The sequence below is a fragment of the Leopardus geoffroyi genome, chromosome C2, assembly GCF_018350155.1.
Source record: "Leopardus geoffroyi isolate Oge1 chromosome C2, O.geoffroyi_Oge1_pat1.0, whole genome shotgun sequence".
NCBI lineage: Eukaryota > Metazoa > Chordata > Mammalia > Carnivora > Felidae > Leopardus > Leopardus geoffroyi.
The window spans coordinates 60459828-60476302 of NC_059333.1; the positions used below are offsets into that span (position 1 = coordinate 60459828).

General features: G+C 37.0%; 1 protein-coding gene across 2 annotated transcripts in view; it reads left to right on the top strand.

Moving 5' to 3' along the window:
• GRAMD1C (GRAM domain containing 1C) overlaps positions 1 to 16475 on the top strand; it is a 104003-nt gene that overhangs the window by 60076 nt on the left and 27452 nt on the right. The window contains exons 7-10 of one of the 2 annotated variants that reach the window (XM_045502095.1): positions 7550 to 7668; positions 11236 to 11368; positions 14419 to 14581; positions 15762 to 15794. In XM_045502095.1, coding sequence (XP_045358051.1) covers positions 7550 to 7668; positions 11236 to 11368; positions 14419 to 14581; positions 15762 to 15794 — 448 coding nt within the window. The remainder of the gene's footprint in view (positions 1 to 7549; positions 7669 to 11235; positions 11369 to 14418; positions 14582 to 15761; positions 15795 to 16475) is intronic. The other variant, XM_045502096.1, reaches the window with a different exon arrangement.

Consider the following 16475-nt stretch of genomic DNA (forward strand, 5'->3'; position numbering starts at 1 on the left):
GTCTCTCTCTTTCAAAAATAAACATTAAAAAAAATTTTTTTTAATAAAAAATAAATAACAAGACTTTTACAATTCTCTGCTCAAGGAAAAGGCAAAGGATGGGGAGAAAACAGGCATTTGGTTACAGAAACAACAGTCAGGGTATGCCTTAACTCAGTTTTTTAAACCTCTATGTGACATGAGAACAAATGATTATTTGGAAACACTGAAGAATCCTCAGTTGCCAAAGGAACGTTATCTTTTGTATACTTGAATTATCAAGAAAACAGGATGAATATATAAGGTTATTACTTAAAGAAATTTTTTTTAATGTTTATTTATTTTTGAGAGAGAGAGAACGCCTGTGCAAGTGGGGGAGGGGCAGAGGAGACAGAATCCGAAGCAGTCTCCAGGCTCTGAGCTGTCAGCACAGAGCCTGATGCAGGGGTCGAACCCACAAGCTGTGAGATCATGACATGAGCCGAAGTTGGATGCTCAGCTGACTGAGACCCAGGCGCCCCTATAAGGTTATTACTTTTAACAAAGCTTAAAAGTTAAAAGTTTTTTTGGTTAAAGCTCAAGCCTCAATATTAATCCTTTCATGTTCCTTGTGTTCATGTTCCATGTTCCTGCCAATACAGGCAGGATGTGTATAGAGTCAAATTGCTCTTTTTGTACTATTTTTCTCTCAGAGAGATAATGGTGGTCTCTCTTGCCAGTATGTGGGGCTGCTATGAAGCTAGCTCTTCATGCAAATTTAAGAATACATTTTGAGACTGATTATTTAAAACCAGAGCCTCTGAGAGCAAAAATTTGCACTCATTTTAAATTCTAAGGCTTAAAGAGACAGACTGGCTTTCTGACTTATTTCCTAAGGTCAGAAGCAGGGGCATGTGTCAGAGTTAGGGGTAAGGTGATGAGAGGAGCTCTTCTGATATACACAGACCCCCCCCCCCTCCAAATTTTGATTCATGTCATTCCAGCTTCTGTTTTGGGAATTGCTAATAGGAGAATGACAAAAGGGTGTCCTATTCCTCAGGTGTGTTGGGAAAAAATGGATTTAAAATGGTTGGGGGTGCCTGAGTGACTCAGTTGGTTAAGCATCTGACTTCCGCTTAGGTCATGATCTCACAGTTCATGAGTTCCAGCCCCTCATTGGTCTTGCTGCTGTCAGCGCAGAGCCTGCTTTGGATCCTCTCTCCTCCTCTCTCTCTGTCTCTCTCTCTCTCTCTCTCTCTCTCTCTCTCTCTCAAAAATAAACATTTTAAAAATAAATAAAACAGTTGGTTGATTATATTAGTATGTATAAAGAACAAATATGTCAGTCTGAAGGGGGGTTGGCTGGACTTAGGCCAAGAACTTAGGACAGAAAAATAGAGTTACAGAGGCCAACTGAGATCACTAGAGAAATGTACAGAGATGAATCATCAGTCCACACCAACATCACAGTTGGTCCTTTAAACTGTCTACCTTTGCTCTGATTCCATGCTTATCATGCAAATTTCTGATTAGTAATACCTGACTTAAAAGGTGTTGAGCACCCTGTGTGGCGGAATGAAAGATTTCCAGTGACTAGAAAGGACTGTCCCCCTGTTGTGCATTAGTGCATTTACCACTGACAGAGTATATGCAGTATGTGAGTGTGGCTTGTTAAAGTTAGCCACTCTGAGTGCAACTACAGGCCACTGACAGTGTTGGGGCCATTCTCCAAAAGGCGGTCAGTTTAGGAAGTTAATGTCAAATTCTGAGACCTTTTGGAAGAGTGTCATCCAGCCTTCTCCTGCAGACTTCTCAGTCTTGTCAAATCCCCTTATTCTTTCTCGTGCCTCTCCCCAGTGATCACTTGTTTTGGAATTCCTGTACTTGGAAATCTAGAAGTTTTCCAGTAGTGCTATAAATCTAAGTACAACATTCAAACCTGCCTGGAAAAATAAGTGTAAAATTGCTGACTGTTTTAGTCACGTTTTCTATATAATAGCCTGGTAATGGAAAAGTATTTGTATTCTTATATTGTTCCCTCTGTTTTACCTTGTTGGTTAGCAGAACTCCTCCACCTGTTTTCCCTCAGTTGGTGAAGGGTACCTCCTTCTACCTGGTTACCCAAGCCAGAAACCTGGATGTATCCTTGTTCCTTACCTCTCCTTCCCCAACCATGTTGTGTTGTTCACCAGGGCCCTCATCATTTCTACCTTGAGCCATTACAATAGTCTCCTAAATATCTCTTTTTAACACTGTAATTTGTCCTTTAGATTGTTATCAAAGTGATAATGGTTTTAAAAGTGTATCTTTCAAAAAACACGTTTGAACTTTTTACTTTTCTATGTGAAACCATTAGGTGGCTTTTTATATTTTAATTTTTTTAATGTTTATTTTTGAGAGAGAGAGAGAGACCACGACTTGGGGAGGAGCAGAGAGAGAGAGAGAGAGAGAGAGGGAGGGCCAGAGGAGCTGAAGCAGACTGTGCACTGACAGCAGAGAACCCAGAGTGGGATTCGAACTCAGGAACCGCGAGATCATGACCTGAGCCAAAGTCTGATGTTTAACCCAGCTGAGCCACCCAGGTGCCCTGGCTTTTCGTATTTTAACAGTGTAAACCCTATATTCCTCAGCATGGCATACAAAGCCCCTCATGCTCTGGCTGCTTCCCTTTTCCCCACTGACTCTTTCCTTCTCCCTTCTCTTCCTTCCACCCGCCCGCCCCCCCCCCCCCCCCCCCCCCCCCCCCCCCCCGCTTCCCTTCTTCCCCCTGCTAGTCTTGGTGAACTGGCTTGCCAGGCTGTTTCCTTGGCATGCTTGCACTTGCCATGGATGTTCTCCATGTACTTGATCTGTCAGCAACATTCCACACTACGACACACTCCCTCCATTTTGAAGCACCTTCTTTCCTTGAATTCCATGACATCATTCCTTCTGGACTTCCCTCTTACCTGTCTGGTATTTCCTTCATTCTTTTTTTTTGCTGGCCACTCCTTTGTGTGCCAGGCTTTCTTGGGGCTCAGTCTTAGGTTCTGTTTTCCCTTGTAAGCCTACTAAATTTACTGAATACTTACTGATGGTTTACTATAGGAATTTTTATATTTAGCATATAAGTATATATGATCTTAGTATATATGATCATTTACAGTATAGCTAAGGTATATTTTTCTCATGGCAGTTTGGTTACCATAATAGAGTAAGGATATCTATCTATAATTGCAAACCATGAGAATTTCCATAACATGCCAAAAGCATTGATTTTTTAGACAGTGTACTGTATCCCCCATGTGTGCTTTCTTTGTTTGAGGGCGTGCTATTCTCCGGTGTTGCTCTGGTCCCTCATTCTGCGGTTGCATTAAATGATTAGGTTTTAGCAACCCCCCAAAAGGATATCCTTGCAGTTCATTGAGTAGCATTTGATGTTGTCTAACACCTTACTAAATTAAATGGAATACCTAGGTAGAAATTCGGGCAAGCTGTGATTTTTTATTTAGAGGAACATTTTTCTTCAGGAAAGAAATTGGAATTGGTAGATGAAACTCTCTGTGTGTTTATTATATCCCAGGTCCCTGCCAGGAAATTATTCTGAAGAAAGTAAAAAATATTTTTAAAGGAAAGAACTATTGAGTAATGAAGATGTAAACTTTTCAGTGATGAATGATGTGCCGAGGGCTTATTGGAATTGCTTGACCTGAATAGCTCACTCTTCTTGCCATTTCCTGGCGTTCCATTTATAATACTCAAGAACTCAATCTTTGATAGTGATAAAGGGTTAATGCATGAGTCTGATGAGGTGCTACATCAATACTGAAGAAGTGGCATATGAAGAAGTAATAATGACATTGCTAGAAATGAATAGAAAGCAATAGCATGGAGGACGAAATTTAGCCCTTGATATATTTAATCCTTAAAATGAGATTGACATAGTAATTGAGCATAAGCAAGATATTTTCATTTGCATTTTATTGTTTCTAATCTTCTGTGGAACAGAAGAAATTGAGAACTGTCCCTTTAATAAAACCCTGTTTACCTATCCTCTTCTAGTAGGAGTGGCTTAGGAACCTGTAGAGTGAGGTGTAACTACCAATTCTGCATTCTGACCCGCAACCTTGGAAAGAGTGCTGATACTACAAACCAGGAAGTGACAAATAATGTGCTTTGAACTCTGTAGGACTTGTCTTTCATAAGGAAAAGCCTCTCATAACAAAAAGAGAAGATTGAAACAGTGATTTTATGTAGTTGTCATTAAATATTGGGAACTCTGCTGCAGATAAAGACTTTGCAGAATACTTAGAATACAAAGCTTTCTGGGCCAGAAATTGATCTTCTGACTTTGAGTCGTATCTGATTGCTGCTTGGTTCATCTTTATTTTGTTAAAATAGCCTGCAGGCTGAACCAGGACTCTTCATTGTTTGCAGGTAGGTGGTCAGCCTTTGGTTAAAATTTAGGATGTTTTTTAAAACAACCTCTTTAGAAAATTATTGTTATTCAGAGAATTATGAATATCAGTCTGGGTATATGTTTTAATGTTTAAATATTCAACACGACTATAAATGACCACGTTTTTGTCTTTTCTGATCAACTTTATGGAAAAACTTGCTTTTAACAAATGAGCAGATCTATAAAATGGTGAACTTAAAAAAAGATGGTGAATTAAATGAGTTCTATTTTGTTTTCCACTAATTTACATACATAGATAATTTATATATATACTTTATATTTTTATAAATTTATATTTAGTCTAAGTTTCATGTCATTCAGTTGTAGGAAGTCACCTGAATATTTATAATTGTTTTATCTACTTCTTTTAGTCTGTTTTTGGAATAGTTTGATATTTATTATTTCAGAGAAGTTTTTATAAAATAATCTTCCACAAGTATATTGAGATATTTCTTGTTTCTCTTTATAAAGTTAACCATCCACTTATGACACTAGAAGTATTTCAAAGATAATGTCTTTGAAAGATTGAGTTATTAGTATGAGCTAACTGCTGTACACAAATGGCTTTTTTGGAGTGGGAATCAGAAAAGAAATGTGTTAGGATCAAGAATCAAGTTCCTTAACTTTCTCTACCACTAGTGATCCTTTTTATTTTTCTTTTGTGGACACTAGTCTTCCAAAGACTTTGTCCACCAAGCAAATGGTATATAACTAAATAATACAATCTTAGAACGTTATTGTTTATTAGACAAACATTATTTGCAATGAGAGTTTCTTATGAGCCTGAATAACTGTTCTAGGCTAATGTAATTCAGCCTCAAAGGGGCCTGACATTTTACTTAGCTTGAATAACTTTATTGTAGGTAATTGTTTGGATACTTTTTATTTTTTGAAATATTGATAGTAATGTCTGAATTTTCATCAACTACTCTTGTGGAATCTTACCAGTCTGGGTATGGCAAATTGGAAACTAGTGGTATAAAATGCAGAAGTTTTTTTTCTTAATTTCTTCGAGGTTCTGTAAAATATAGTGAAGGTCATCTAGTGTAATGTAACAAAGATTCCATAGCCACTAGACATGGAGAAGAAACAAGGAGAAAGAAAAAAGAAAGTGGCATCTGTCAAGGGGAATATCAGGGAGGAATTTAAGGCATATATTTGGCCCCCTTAAATCTCCCTATATTTATCTCTATTTTCCAACTTAATTTTTTTTTTACCCCAGTTAGGTCAATAAACTATTAACCGACTGCAAAATAGACATTACCTATGTTCTTTATGTATTTATTTTGTATTTGTGTGTTGGTTTCTCTCTCTCAAAATTTCCTCCTCTCTCCATTTTCCCCATTCATGTCCTTCCTTCAGCTCTGCTGAAGACATTTAGCCAATGTGAAGCCTTATCTGATCACGCTAATCCACAGTAATATTTCTTGCCTTTAGACTTAAAAAAAAATTTTTTTTACATTTATTTATTTTTGAGAGACAGAGAGACAGAGCATTAGTCGGAGAGGGATAGAGAGAGAGGGAGACACAGAATCTGAAGCAGGCTCCAGGCTCTGAGCTGTCAGCACAGAGCCCTACGCAGGGCTCAAACTCACAAACCATGAGATCATGACCTGAACCGAAGTCAGACGTTTAACTGACTGAGCCACCCAGGCACCCTTGCCTTTAGACTTTTATAGTAAGTTGATTGTATCAGTATTTTAGTACTTAATATTATAGCCTGTCATATTTAACTTAAAAGTCTCCCATGGTTCTTCAACTATATTATAAGTTGTTTGAGAACAAGGAGCTTAACTTGTATATATCATGTTTATTCTTAGCCATGTAGTGCAGTGATACATGTTTGGAGGTTCTAAATAAATATTTGCTAAATGAATGAGAAATAGTCTTGCCAACAGTTGCCTCAGGTGTTATGCTGCCTCCCTCTACTGTGCTTAATCATGTAATTAACCACCTAAAATGTTTCTAGAAATCAGACCATTGGTTATCTTATTATTATTGTTTTTGTTTTGCTCTACAGTGCATGCATGACTTTTTTGTTTTAGATGATTTTAACACTGATATGTTACCTATAAAGAAAGAACAAGATGGATTTTTTTATAAATGAATTAAAGGAAATACTCTGAATTCTATCCTGTTGCCTTTTATATTGTAGGAAAATATAACTTCAAATTTACTGATATATAAGGTGTTAAAAATAGTCAAAATATTCAGATACATTATGGATTAAGAGAATGGTTTTGAGTTGATGATTAGAACACTGAATGCTGATCCAGTGGTCATGGTAGACAGTTGGATTGTAGAATTTATTTATTTGTTTGTTTGTTTGTTTGTTTGTTTATTTATTTATTGGACTGTAGAATTTAAATTTCTTTTTAAAGAAAATTTCTTTTTTAATTTGAGAGGCAGAGAGAGACAAAGCACAAGTTGGGGAGGGGCAGAGAGAGAGGGAGACACAGAATCCAAAGCAGGCTCCAGGCTCTGAGATGTCAGCACAGAGCTGGAAGTGGGGCTTGAACTAATGAACCGGGAGATCATGACCTGAGCTGAAATCAGACGCTTAACCTACTGAGCCACTCAGGGGCCCCTGGATTGTAGAATTTAAATTGCAGATTAGTGATTGCCCAATAATACTATGAACAAATTATTTTATGAAGAGACAATTTGAAACCTCTTACTTCTCATTTAAGTAGTTATTATGTTATACACTTTAAAATCATCATTTTACCTACTCCCAGTATCAACCCTGCCAGGTAAGTTTTGTTAACCCGTTTTTAAAAAATGTTTATTTATTTATTTTGAGAAGGAGAGAGAGCACGAGCAGGGGAGGGGCAGAGAGAGAGAGAATACCAAGCAGGTTCCATGTTGTCAGTGCAGAGCCTGAGGTGGGACTCAGTCTCACGAACTGTGAGATCATAACCTGAGCCGAAATCAAGAGTAGGACGCTAAACCTATTGAGCCACCCAGGCACCCCTGTTAACCCATTTTTTATACATGCAGAAAACTGTCATTTGAAAAGGCCAAATAACTACCAAACTTTCACATTTAGAATCTGCACAACAGGTCATTTTGACCTCAAAATTCATGTTTGAATCACTATGTTGTAGTATCTTATATTTTCCAATATTCAGTGTAATTTTTGTGTCATTTTAGAGCTTGACCAGACAGGAATTCTGGCAGCTGCTCCAGCAGAACTATGGTAATGAGCTAGGCTTAAATGCTGAAGAGATGGAAAACTTGTCTTTGTCAATCGAGGATACTGTGCAGCCAAGGTAGAGCAAAATGTTAACTATCACAACTTATTAATCATTAATTAAAGCAGAATTATTTTAGACTTTACCAATTTAGAATTTCTATTAAATTGTCCTTGGGTGGAATTTGCCTCTTTGGTCTTTGTAGTGGAATGAAGTGAAAGGTGAGGACATTGAATAGTTTGCTAAATTGGTAAGCAAATATAGGACATACAAGGAAATGTTAATTTTGTAACTCTGTTATCTAGGGTTTGCTTAAAGCATAGTTTTAGTAAAACTTTTTATTAAGGGTCTGAAGAAGTACCTAGTGACACCTCTGAGCTTGTAGATAACAATAAAATAAACTAGCTGGTAGGTATTTTGAGGGATACAAAGATGGTATGATGTTTCCTCAAGGAAACCCTAGCATAGTGCTTGACATGTAGTTGACACTCAATAAATACTGAATGCATTAATGAAAGGAGCTGATAGTACTATGGAGAATGCAAATACTTATAATACAGGGTTGAAAATGACAAAGGCCAAAAGGAGCAATAGATAGTATGATAAATTCAGAGATGAGATTATTTTTGAGTGATGGGGATTCATTGGAAGAGTGGATATTTTTATTAACCTATACAAGTAAAAGTGCATTTTGTCCAATGGTAATTGAGGTCATAGCAATAAAAACAATTAAGGATAATACATTAAAATTCTATAGTAGACATTATAAGTGACGGAAGCAAGTGAAAGAAGTGAGTTACCCAAGACCACGTATTGTACAATCCATTTATGTGAAATGGAATCCAGAATGAGCACATCTATAGAGACAGAAAGTAGATTAGTATTTACCAAGGGCTGGGAGGAAGGGAGAATGGGGAGTGATTACTAACAGGCACAGGATTTCTTTTTGTTGATGAACATGCTCTAAACCTAGATAGTGGTTGTGGCTGTACAACTCTATAAACCACTGAATTGTACACATTAAATGGGGTGAATTTTATGGAATGTGAGTTATATCTTAATAAAACTCTTAAAAATTCTATAGCAAGTTAAAAATGGAAATCTTTCAGAAGTCTCAGTATGTTTACAGGTTTTTTTTCTTCTATTTAGGTAGTCTTCTAGTTATGCTGATCCTCTTTATACTGTTTCAGCTCAGCATCAATATTTTAGACTTTTTTACATGGTTGCACATGCATATTTTATTAGTTTTCTGTAAAGTTAAAAATTTCCATTGTACTACTCTCCTTGTAAAGTTTACTAGTGTCTCTTAGGTACTGGGGCTGGGTAGAAAAACAGTTGACATAATGCAGAGAGCCTTCGGTTATGGTAAAGAAGATCTGGATTCTTGTCTGGACTTGGCCACTAAGTATCTGCACAACCTCAAGCAAATCTCTTAGCCTTTCAGATCCTCACTTTACCCATCTCTGAAATGAGGTAGTTAAACTAGATAATCTCCAAGGTCCCTGCCAACTCAAGGGGTTTCTTGTGAAGAAGAGAATATTTTTTTTATTAAAAATTTTTTTTAATTTTATTTTTTTTAATTTACATCCAAGTTAGTTAGCATATAGTGCAGCAATGATTTCAGGAGTAGATTCCTTAATGCCCCTTACCCATTTAGCCCATCTCCCCTCCCACAACCCCTCCCGTAGCCCTCAGTTTGTTCTCCATATTTATGAGTCTCTTTGGTTTTGTCCCCTTCTCTGTTTTTATATTATTTTTGTTTCCCTTCCCTTATGTTCATTTGTTTTGGTTCTTAAAGTCCTCATATTAGTGAAGTCATATGATTTTTGTCTTTCTCTGACTAATTTCACTTAGCATAATACCCTCCAGTTCCATCCACGTAGTTGCAAATGGCAAGATTTCATTCTTTTTGATTGCTGAGTAATACACCATTGTATACATATACCACATCTTCTTTATCCATTCATCCATCGATGGACATTTGGGCTCTTTCCATACTTTGGCTATTGTTGATAGTGCTGCTGTAAACACAGGGGTGCATGTGTCCCTTTGAAACAGCACACCTGTATCCTGTGGATAAATGCCTAGTAATGCAATTGCTGGGTTGTAGGGTAGTTCTATTTTTAGTTTTTTGAGGAACCTCCATACTGTTTTCCAGAGTGGCTGCACCAGCTTGTATTCCCATAAAAAAGTTTTTTTTAAATGTTCATTTATTTTTGAGACAGAGAGAGAGCATGAGTGGGGGGAGGGGCAGAGAGAGAGGGAGACAGAATCTAAAGCAGGCTCCAGGCTCCAAGCTGTCAGCACAGAACCCAATGCAGGGCTTGAACCCACGAACCGTGAGATCATGACCCGAGCCCAGGTCAGATGCTCAACAGACTGAACCACCCAGGCGCCCGAGAATAAATATTTTTGACCAAGTGCTTTATACACTGTAAGTTCTAGCTTTTTGAGGTCACCAGAAAACTTTCTTCTAGCAATTGAGTGCTTTCTCAGAGAGAATGTGGCCAGATTCTTATTTCCTCTTCTCTTCCTTTTCCCTTTCTTCCTATTTCCAAAAGAAGTGTATCTGTCTCAAACCTTTATTTCCTCAGCTGTTCTACTTTCTTTGTCTTCATTTTCAATCTCTCCATCACTCTCTCTCCTCCTTTTTCCTTTCTGTATTTCTCCACAACTCACTCCCATCCTTAAAATCCTCAGATGCAGACACTCAGCTGCTGGGCTAGTCTCAAAGGGCCATTTTTCTTGTTGGGTCCCCCTCAGTCTTGCCATTCTGCCTAGCCAGGAGTGACTTGGTGGCAGACCTAAGTATTATTTGGGTGGGGTAGAATAGGGATGAAAGGCCCTTTGGCTTTTCTGTTCCTTCCTCAGGATAATCTAGCTAAAGATGTTAGGCTGCTACTTTATTTTAGAAGAGCTTTAAGTCTCTATCTAGCAATGATTACATAGGAATAATAATTGCTCAATAAGTTCAAGGCCTGAAAATTAGATCAGTTGTACTTCTTTTATATTTAATAGATTTTCCTTTCTTTATGCTCCTCCCAGAAAGAGGAAAAGCAAGTCCCAGGACATTTGTTGTAGTCATGTTCCTATGACCATTTGAAAGCTGTTCCTTAAACCTGGTTCTTAGGAACAAGAAGAACAAGAAAAGGGGCATGGACTGATCAATGGGGTCTGTGCTCAGACATCAGGAGCACCCCCTTCTGGGAGGGAGTCACCACCTCAGCTGGAACTGAGTCAGAAGAAAGGAAATCCAGAGCTGCCTCCTGGTGCTGACTGGCATCCAACCCAAACATCTAGTCTGTACCTTTCAAAGCTTTGTGGCGGTCCCCAACTGAAATTCAAACAAGCTATAATATTCATTGGGTTACTTGCTGTTATTGCCGCTGGTATTTGGTTAATTTTTTAATGGTTTCCGACATTTATAATGTCTCATATGAGCACATCTTATTTTCAGAAATAAAGTCATTTGCAGGTGGTTTAAGAAGATGGTCTTGTTATAAGTAAGACTTATTTGTTACATTACAAAAAACCATTTGTTGTCAAAATGCTGTATAATAGAGAAGACCTCAGTAGGGAGACTAAATCACTTATTTGTATGAAATTGATCTTGGTTATATTTCTATAATGATGTGTTTCTTATAGAAGTCCAGGAAGAAGCAGCTTGGATGATTGTGGGGCGAGAGATGAAAAATTTTCCAAGTCCATCAGTTTTACACGAGAATCAGTTAATCGTGTTTCAGAGACAGAGTCAATTGATGGAAATTCACCGAAAGGGGTTAGTGTATGATATCCCTTTTAAAATATATCTGATGCTGTCATGTGTTCATCATAATGTAAGATCAAATAAAAACAAAGTGTACAAAATTTTTAAAGTTTAGGATGTCAGGCTGCTCCTTTATTTTAAGAAAAAGGTTTTAAGTCTTTAAGTAACTGAGGTTATATGGGAATAGTATATTGTTCTGTTCAGAGCTGGATATGGTGCAAAACTACCAGACAGTTCCCTGAGCATCTGTCTATAAGGGGGATAGGCATCATTAAAAATAAAATATGATAGAGAAATTCGTAGTTAGCAGAATTTTTCTCAGGGTAAGTGGTGTGTGGTGAAAAGAATTTGTTTTGAAGGGGGAGATGAGAACCCTGAGTAGCATGCTTGAGTAACAGTAAATGCTTCGTAAGCTGACTATGAAAGCAGGCACATCTGGTTAATTACTAGTTACTTTCTTCCTTTATTTTTTCAAATATCATTATAAGCCCATTGTTCCTTCCCCCACTATTTATTTTTTTTTAATACTCAGTTTGTCTCCTCTGGCAACAGGAGCCCCTTCAGGTGGGCTCCTTTGTGTTTTAGAAATGATCAATAATCTTTGGTGGCTTCCTTTCTTTCTGGCACAACAACATGTCCCAGGCACACTTTATACACTTACTGTCCCAGACTTAGTATTAACCATTTTCCTAATGGGCCATCGTTCTTAGTGAAGAATGGTATTTAGAGACCGCACTCTAAGCGCTGAAAGTGCTCCTACTATAGAGCTTTCATTCTGCTGACTGGGGATGTAAGTCTGGGGCCAAAGCTGAATTTCTTGGTTTAAAGCAGAGCTTTGGTTTCAAATTCTGCCTCTGCCACTTGCTACCTGAATGCCCTTAAATGTTAACTTAATTACTTAACATTTCTATGCTTTGGTTTTCTCAACTGTAAGATGAGGACTATAATACTCCACAGGGTTTTTTTTTATAAGGATGACATGAATTAATATATGTGAAATTGCATTAAACAATCCCTATTACACATTAAGTATTCAATAACCATAAGCTGTTATAATTGAGCGTGAATCTACATGTGGCCAGCAATGGGCCTTTTCTAATTTCTCCCATGGAGCTCTCAGCATCTCCTGTGAATAAATTTGGGAAAACTTTGAATAGAATGTGTAAAGGCCACCAAGTTATCACCTTGTTTCGGGCATCATTCATCTATTTCAGTCAGATTTTGTGTTGTGGATTTCTTGTAAAACTATTTATATAGAGACCCTTAGGAACTTACTACTGTAGTAAGGGAGGTGATTCTGGATGCTAATTTTTTTGTATGTTCTCATGGAGAAAACCAAACCACTCAATTTTGGGGAGGTAACAGGACAGGAGGTCTCTTGCAGTCTCCTGATCCTTTTATAAAAGTCTGACTTTGAGGATTGGATTCTCAAAATTACTAATCTTGAGTCTTTCTTACAACCTCCTTGACATTGTCTTCTGTACCCGCTCTTAGAATAGTTAATCCATTGGTTTTTCCTTCTAGTTTTGTCCCTGAGGGAGGTCATATTTCATTTAAGGAAAGAGAATGGAATGTAGAGGAAGATTTTAATGTTTTAAGATTGGTCATACATTCATTGTCATTTTCAGGTTATGGGATACAATATAGTTCAGTCCTTTTTTTTTGCATTCAAGAACAGTATGATGAGATAGATTCTCATATGGCAACAAATATCATATGTCACTAACTTTGTTTCCTTTTTACTTGTAAGAAAGTTGGAAATAACAAAAAGTGAGAAATAACATTTTTTTCTAAGATGAAATAGGTCTTTCTTAAGTTATAAAATTAATATTCTTTGTAAAAATTCAGGAAATATAGAAAAGAACACAAATAAAAACTGTTCAAATGTCAACCACGAAAAGATAGTGACTGTTACTTTTCCTACAAGTATTTGTCTATATTCCTTATAATAGGAGCCATACCTTAATTAGAAAGAACAGGAGAAATATGTGTGTAAACTTACTCAGCATCTGCTAAAGAGGCTCTGGATCAGCTAAGTAGGCATGTTGCTTTGCAGTGTGGAACTCCCAAATAAATCAAGTCTCAATTTTAGCAGTAATCTCTGCTTGAAGAATCAGTTCTCTGATGAGGGTAGTTTAATCCTTTCACAAATTGTGTCCTGGGTCCCAGTTGTTATTCTGTTCTCTGAGTGGCCAATAGAAACCCGTATCCTCCCTGGAGTTTCACTGCTACTCAAAGATCTGGGGCAGGAAGTGTAAGGATTACAGATATGCTCTCTTTCAATGCAAGAAAGTACTTTGCTATGTAGTTGATATTTTTTATGCTGGTCTATTAAACCTAATTTTAATACTATTCTACTTGAATACTAACATAGCAATAGCATTCATACTTTAATGTCTAACATTAAATTTATTATAGAAACGACATCTCTTGATTAAACCATTCTCAGAAAGTATAGATAGCATCATATATGGAATATATTTTAATGCCCAATCCCTTAGTTCTTTAACAGCAAAGCCAACTGTGTTCTTAGGAGTTTGCTGTGAAATTGTTTCCTGTTGAACCTCTTTCCTCCACTGTACTCTTATGTGACTCTTATTCTCTTTATTTGCTTTCTCTTTCCCCTGTAGTTACTGGTTACTGGTCTTGAGAATGGGGAGTTCTCTTCCTTGAGATGATGGGGCAGGTATTGTCTGGGGACACTAATCGGGTTTGACTCCTCTCTCCCTTGCCCACTCTAAAGAATCTACTGCTCTATTATTGTTGTTCTCTGCTCCCCTTTCCCTTCTGCTCAAGTGATTCACGTGATGTTGACTGTGAGTTCTTCTTATATGATGTTCTTCTTAAATTTATTGTTCAGTACTGTGTCAGAAGATGATTTCAGAATATATTATCATATATTATTGTTTACCAATATTTATGGACTGTATTGGAAATGTGATGCAAACATAACAAACACATTTTCCAAAGAGCTGTATTTCCAAGAGTCTTTATTATTAAAGATCTCACTTTAAAATCTAAGCCAATAATCTGTTTTTTAAACTGGATTGTTTTCCTTTTAGGGGTTAGGGAAAGAGGAACCCCCAAGTGAGAAACAGATCAAAAAGAGTCCTTTACTAACTTCAGAGAAGAGGTTAAGTAGAGTGCCATCAAAATCACTGGACTTGAATAAAAATGAATATCTTTCTCTGGACAAAAGCAGCACTTCAGATTCTGTTGATGAAGGTAAAGAATTTCTTATAAATTTTAATAACATTTCAGTTATGTCTCTTAATGTTTATCTTTGTATTGGGTGAGTGCAGTTTGAGAATTTATTCACATTCTCACTCTATAAAAAACCAAAGGAATGGTGGGAGTTGATAGAAAATAGGGGAAAGAAGCTGCCAGATCTAACCCATCTCCACTTTTCAGAAGCCTGGGTTGTAAGGATTTCCATCACATTTAGCTATTAAAATTCCAAGCCGGAAGTCAATGGAGATGGAGCAGTAGCAATGGAAAAGCAAACCTGAATAAAAATCTGCATGGTGTTACAGACACCATAATTGTACTTTCTTTTGACTACCAAAAAAAAAAAAAAAAAAAAAAAAAAGAAGAAGGAAAAAGAGAGAGATGCAAAAGTAGAGAATATAATAAAAATAAAACCCAGCTGCTTAAAGGAAATTTTATAGAAAATCATGTTCTACTTTCTCTAAGTTAATACTGAAAACCTGGGGCTTGTCATACTTACTAAGTGGGCATTTTAAGGAATCTTTCTTTTTTTTTTTTTCACTGTAAGATTGTTGACATCTGAAGTCAGTGGGGAGACATTGGGAAAGATACCGAGTAGTGGCTACTTTCCACTTTCAGGAAAGGGTACAAAGCCAGTGGATTTTACTGTATCTGCTTTCTATCTGGCAATGCTCAGAATATCGGGAATGGGAACATTATAGTGGTTTCGATCTGTAGGACATGACTGTATTTGCTAGTTCAGTTACTATTCAGATTAGACCTGGTATGGGATCTCCTGAAGTCTTTTACTGTAAGTGAAAAACAAATCCATGAAAACCAAAACTAAATCCAAGTCAAATCTAAAATCAAATCCAAATCCAAAAGCAAACCAAGACCCAATCTCTGAAAACCAAATCCAAATCAAGTTAGACTTTGGTTTGGGAATACTGTAGTAAGTATCTTTAATGAAAACTAAATCCATGATCTTGAAAATGTAAATAAAAATTCAGTAGTTCCTAAAAATCATAGAATGCATTTGGACAGTTGTTGAGTTCTTTTGAAAACATGGTTGAGAGTTTTTTTAAGAGGATTGAGCTCCATGAATGACTAGACTCTATTAGTGTCCTTACCATTCATGCTCTGGTGTGCTGCAGTGTGTATGAATTAGTAATCTGCCTGACTGAACCTCTGACTTTAGGAAGACCTACTCTGGCACCCAGTGGCCAGATAGGTAAGTGACACCAAAACAATTTTTCCCCCTCTTCTTTCTCACCTGCTCTTTTATAAGAATGGTCCTCAAAAAGAAGCTTCCTTATTGGTCCTAAAAAATTAACATTAATGATAAGTTACATAAGGGATAATATATCTCATAGAAGTTGTGTTCATATCTAGAAATGAAGAATAACAGCAGTGTAGTTGCTGTATTGCATGTTAGCCCTGGTCTTGCTGATGCCCCTTTAAAGACTGGTTTTACAGCAGTAAGACTTTACATGTAACATTTAGCCTTCTTTTGTGGAGGTTTTCTTTAAGGTGCATGTAATGACTTTTTCCTTATTAGATAACAAATCAAGTACTTCTGTTGCTTCCCCTAAGTAGATTTCAAAATTTCAGGCTTATCGTAAGTGGCTATTATAAGGAATCTATTTTTTATTTTCTGGAAGTTGTGACCTTATGAAGATACTTGAAATCAGTGAAGGGGGGAAAATAAGAAAGGTCAAAAGAAGAAAACCATCCCAGGAAATCTGTGTGTGGGTTTAGGGAGAGTTAGGTAGATGGCAGAGTATTCTAAACCAAACATCATCTTATTTAAAATCATAGTATTTTGATCTACCATTGTAAGCAGTCTGAGTGAGAAAATGAGAGGATTTCCTTTTTTTCTCTCTTCTGCCACCTACAGATTGTAATCTTTGGG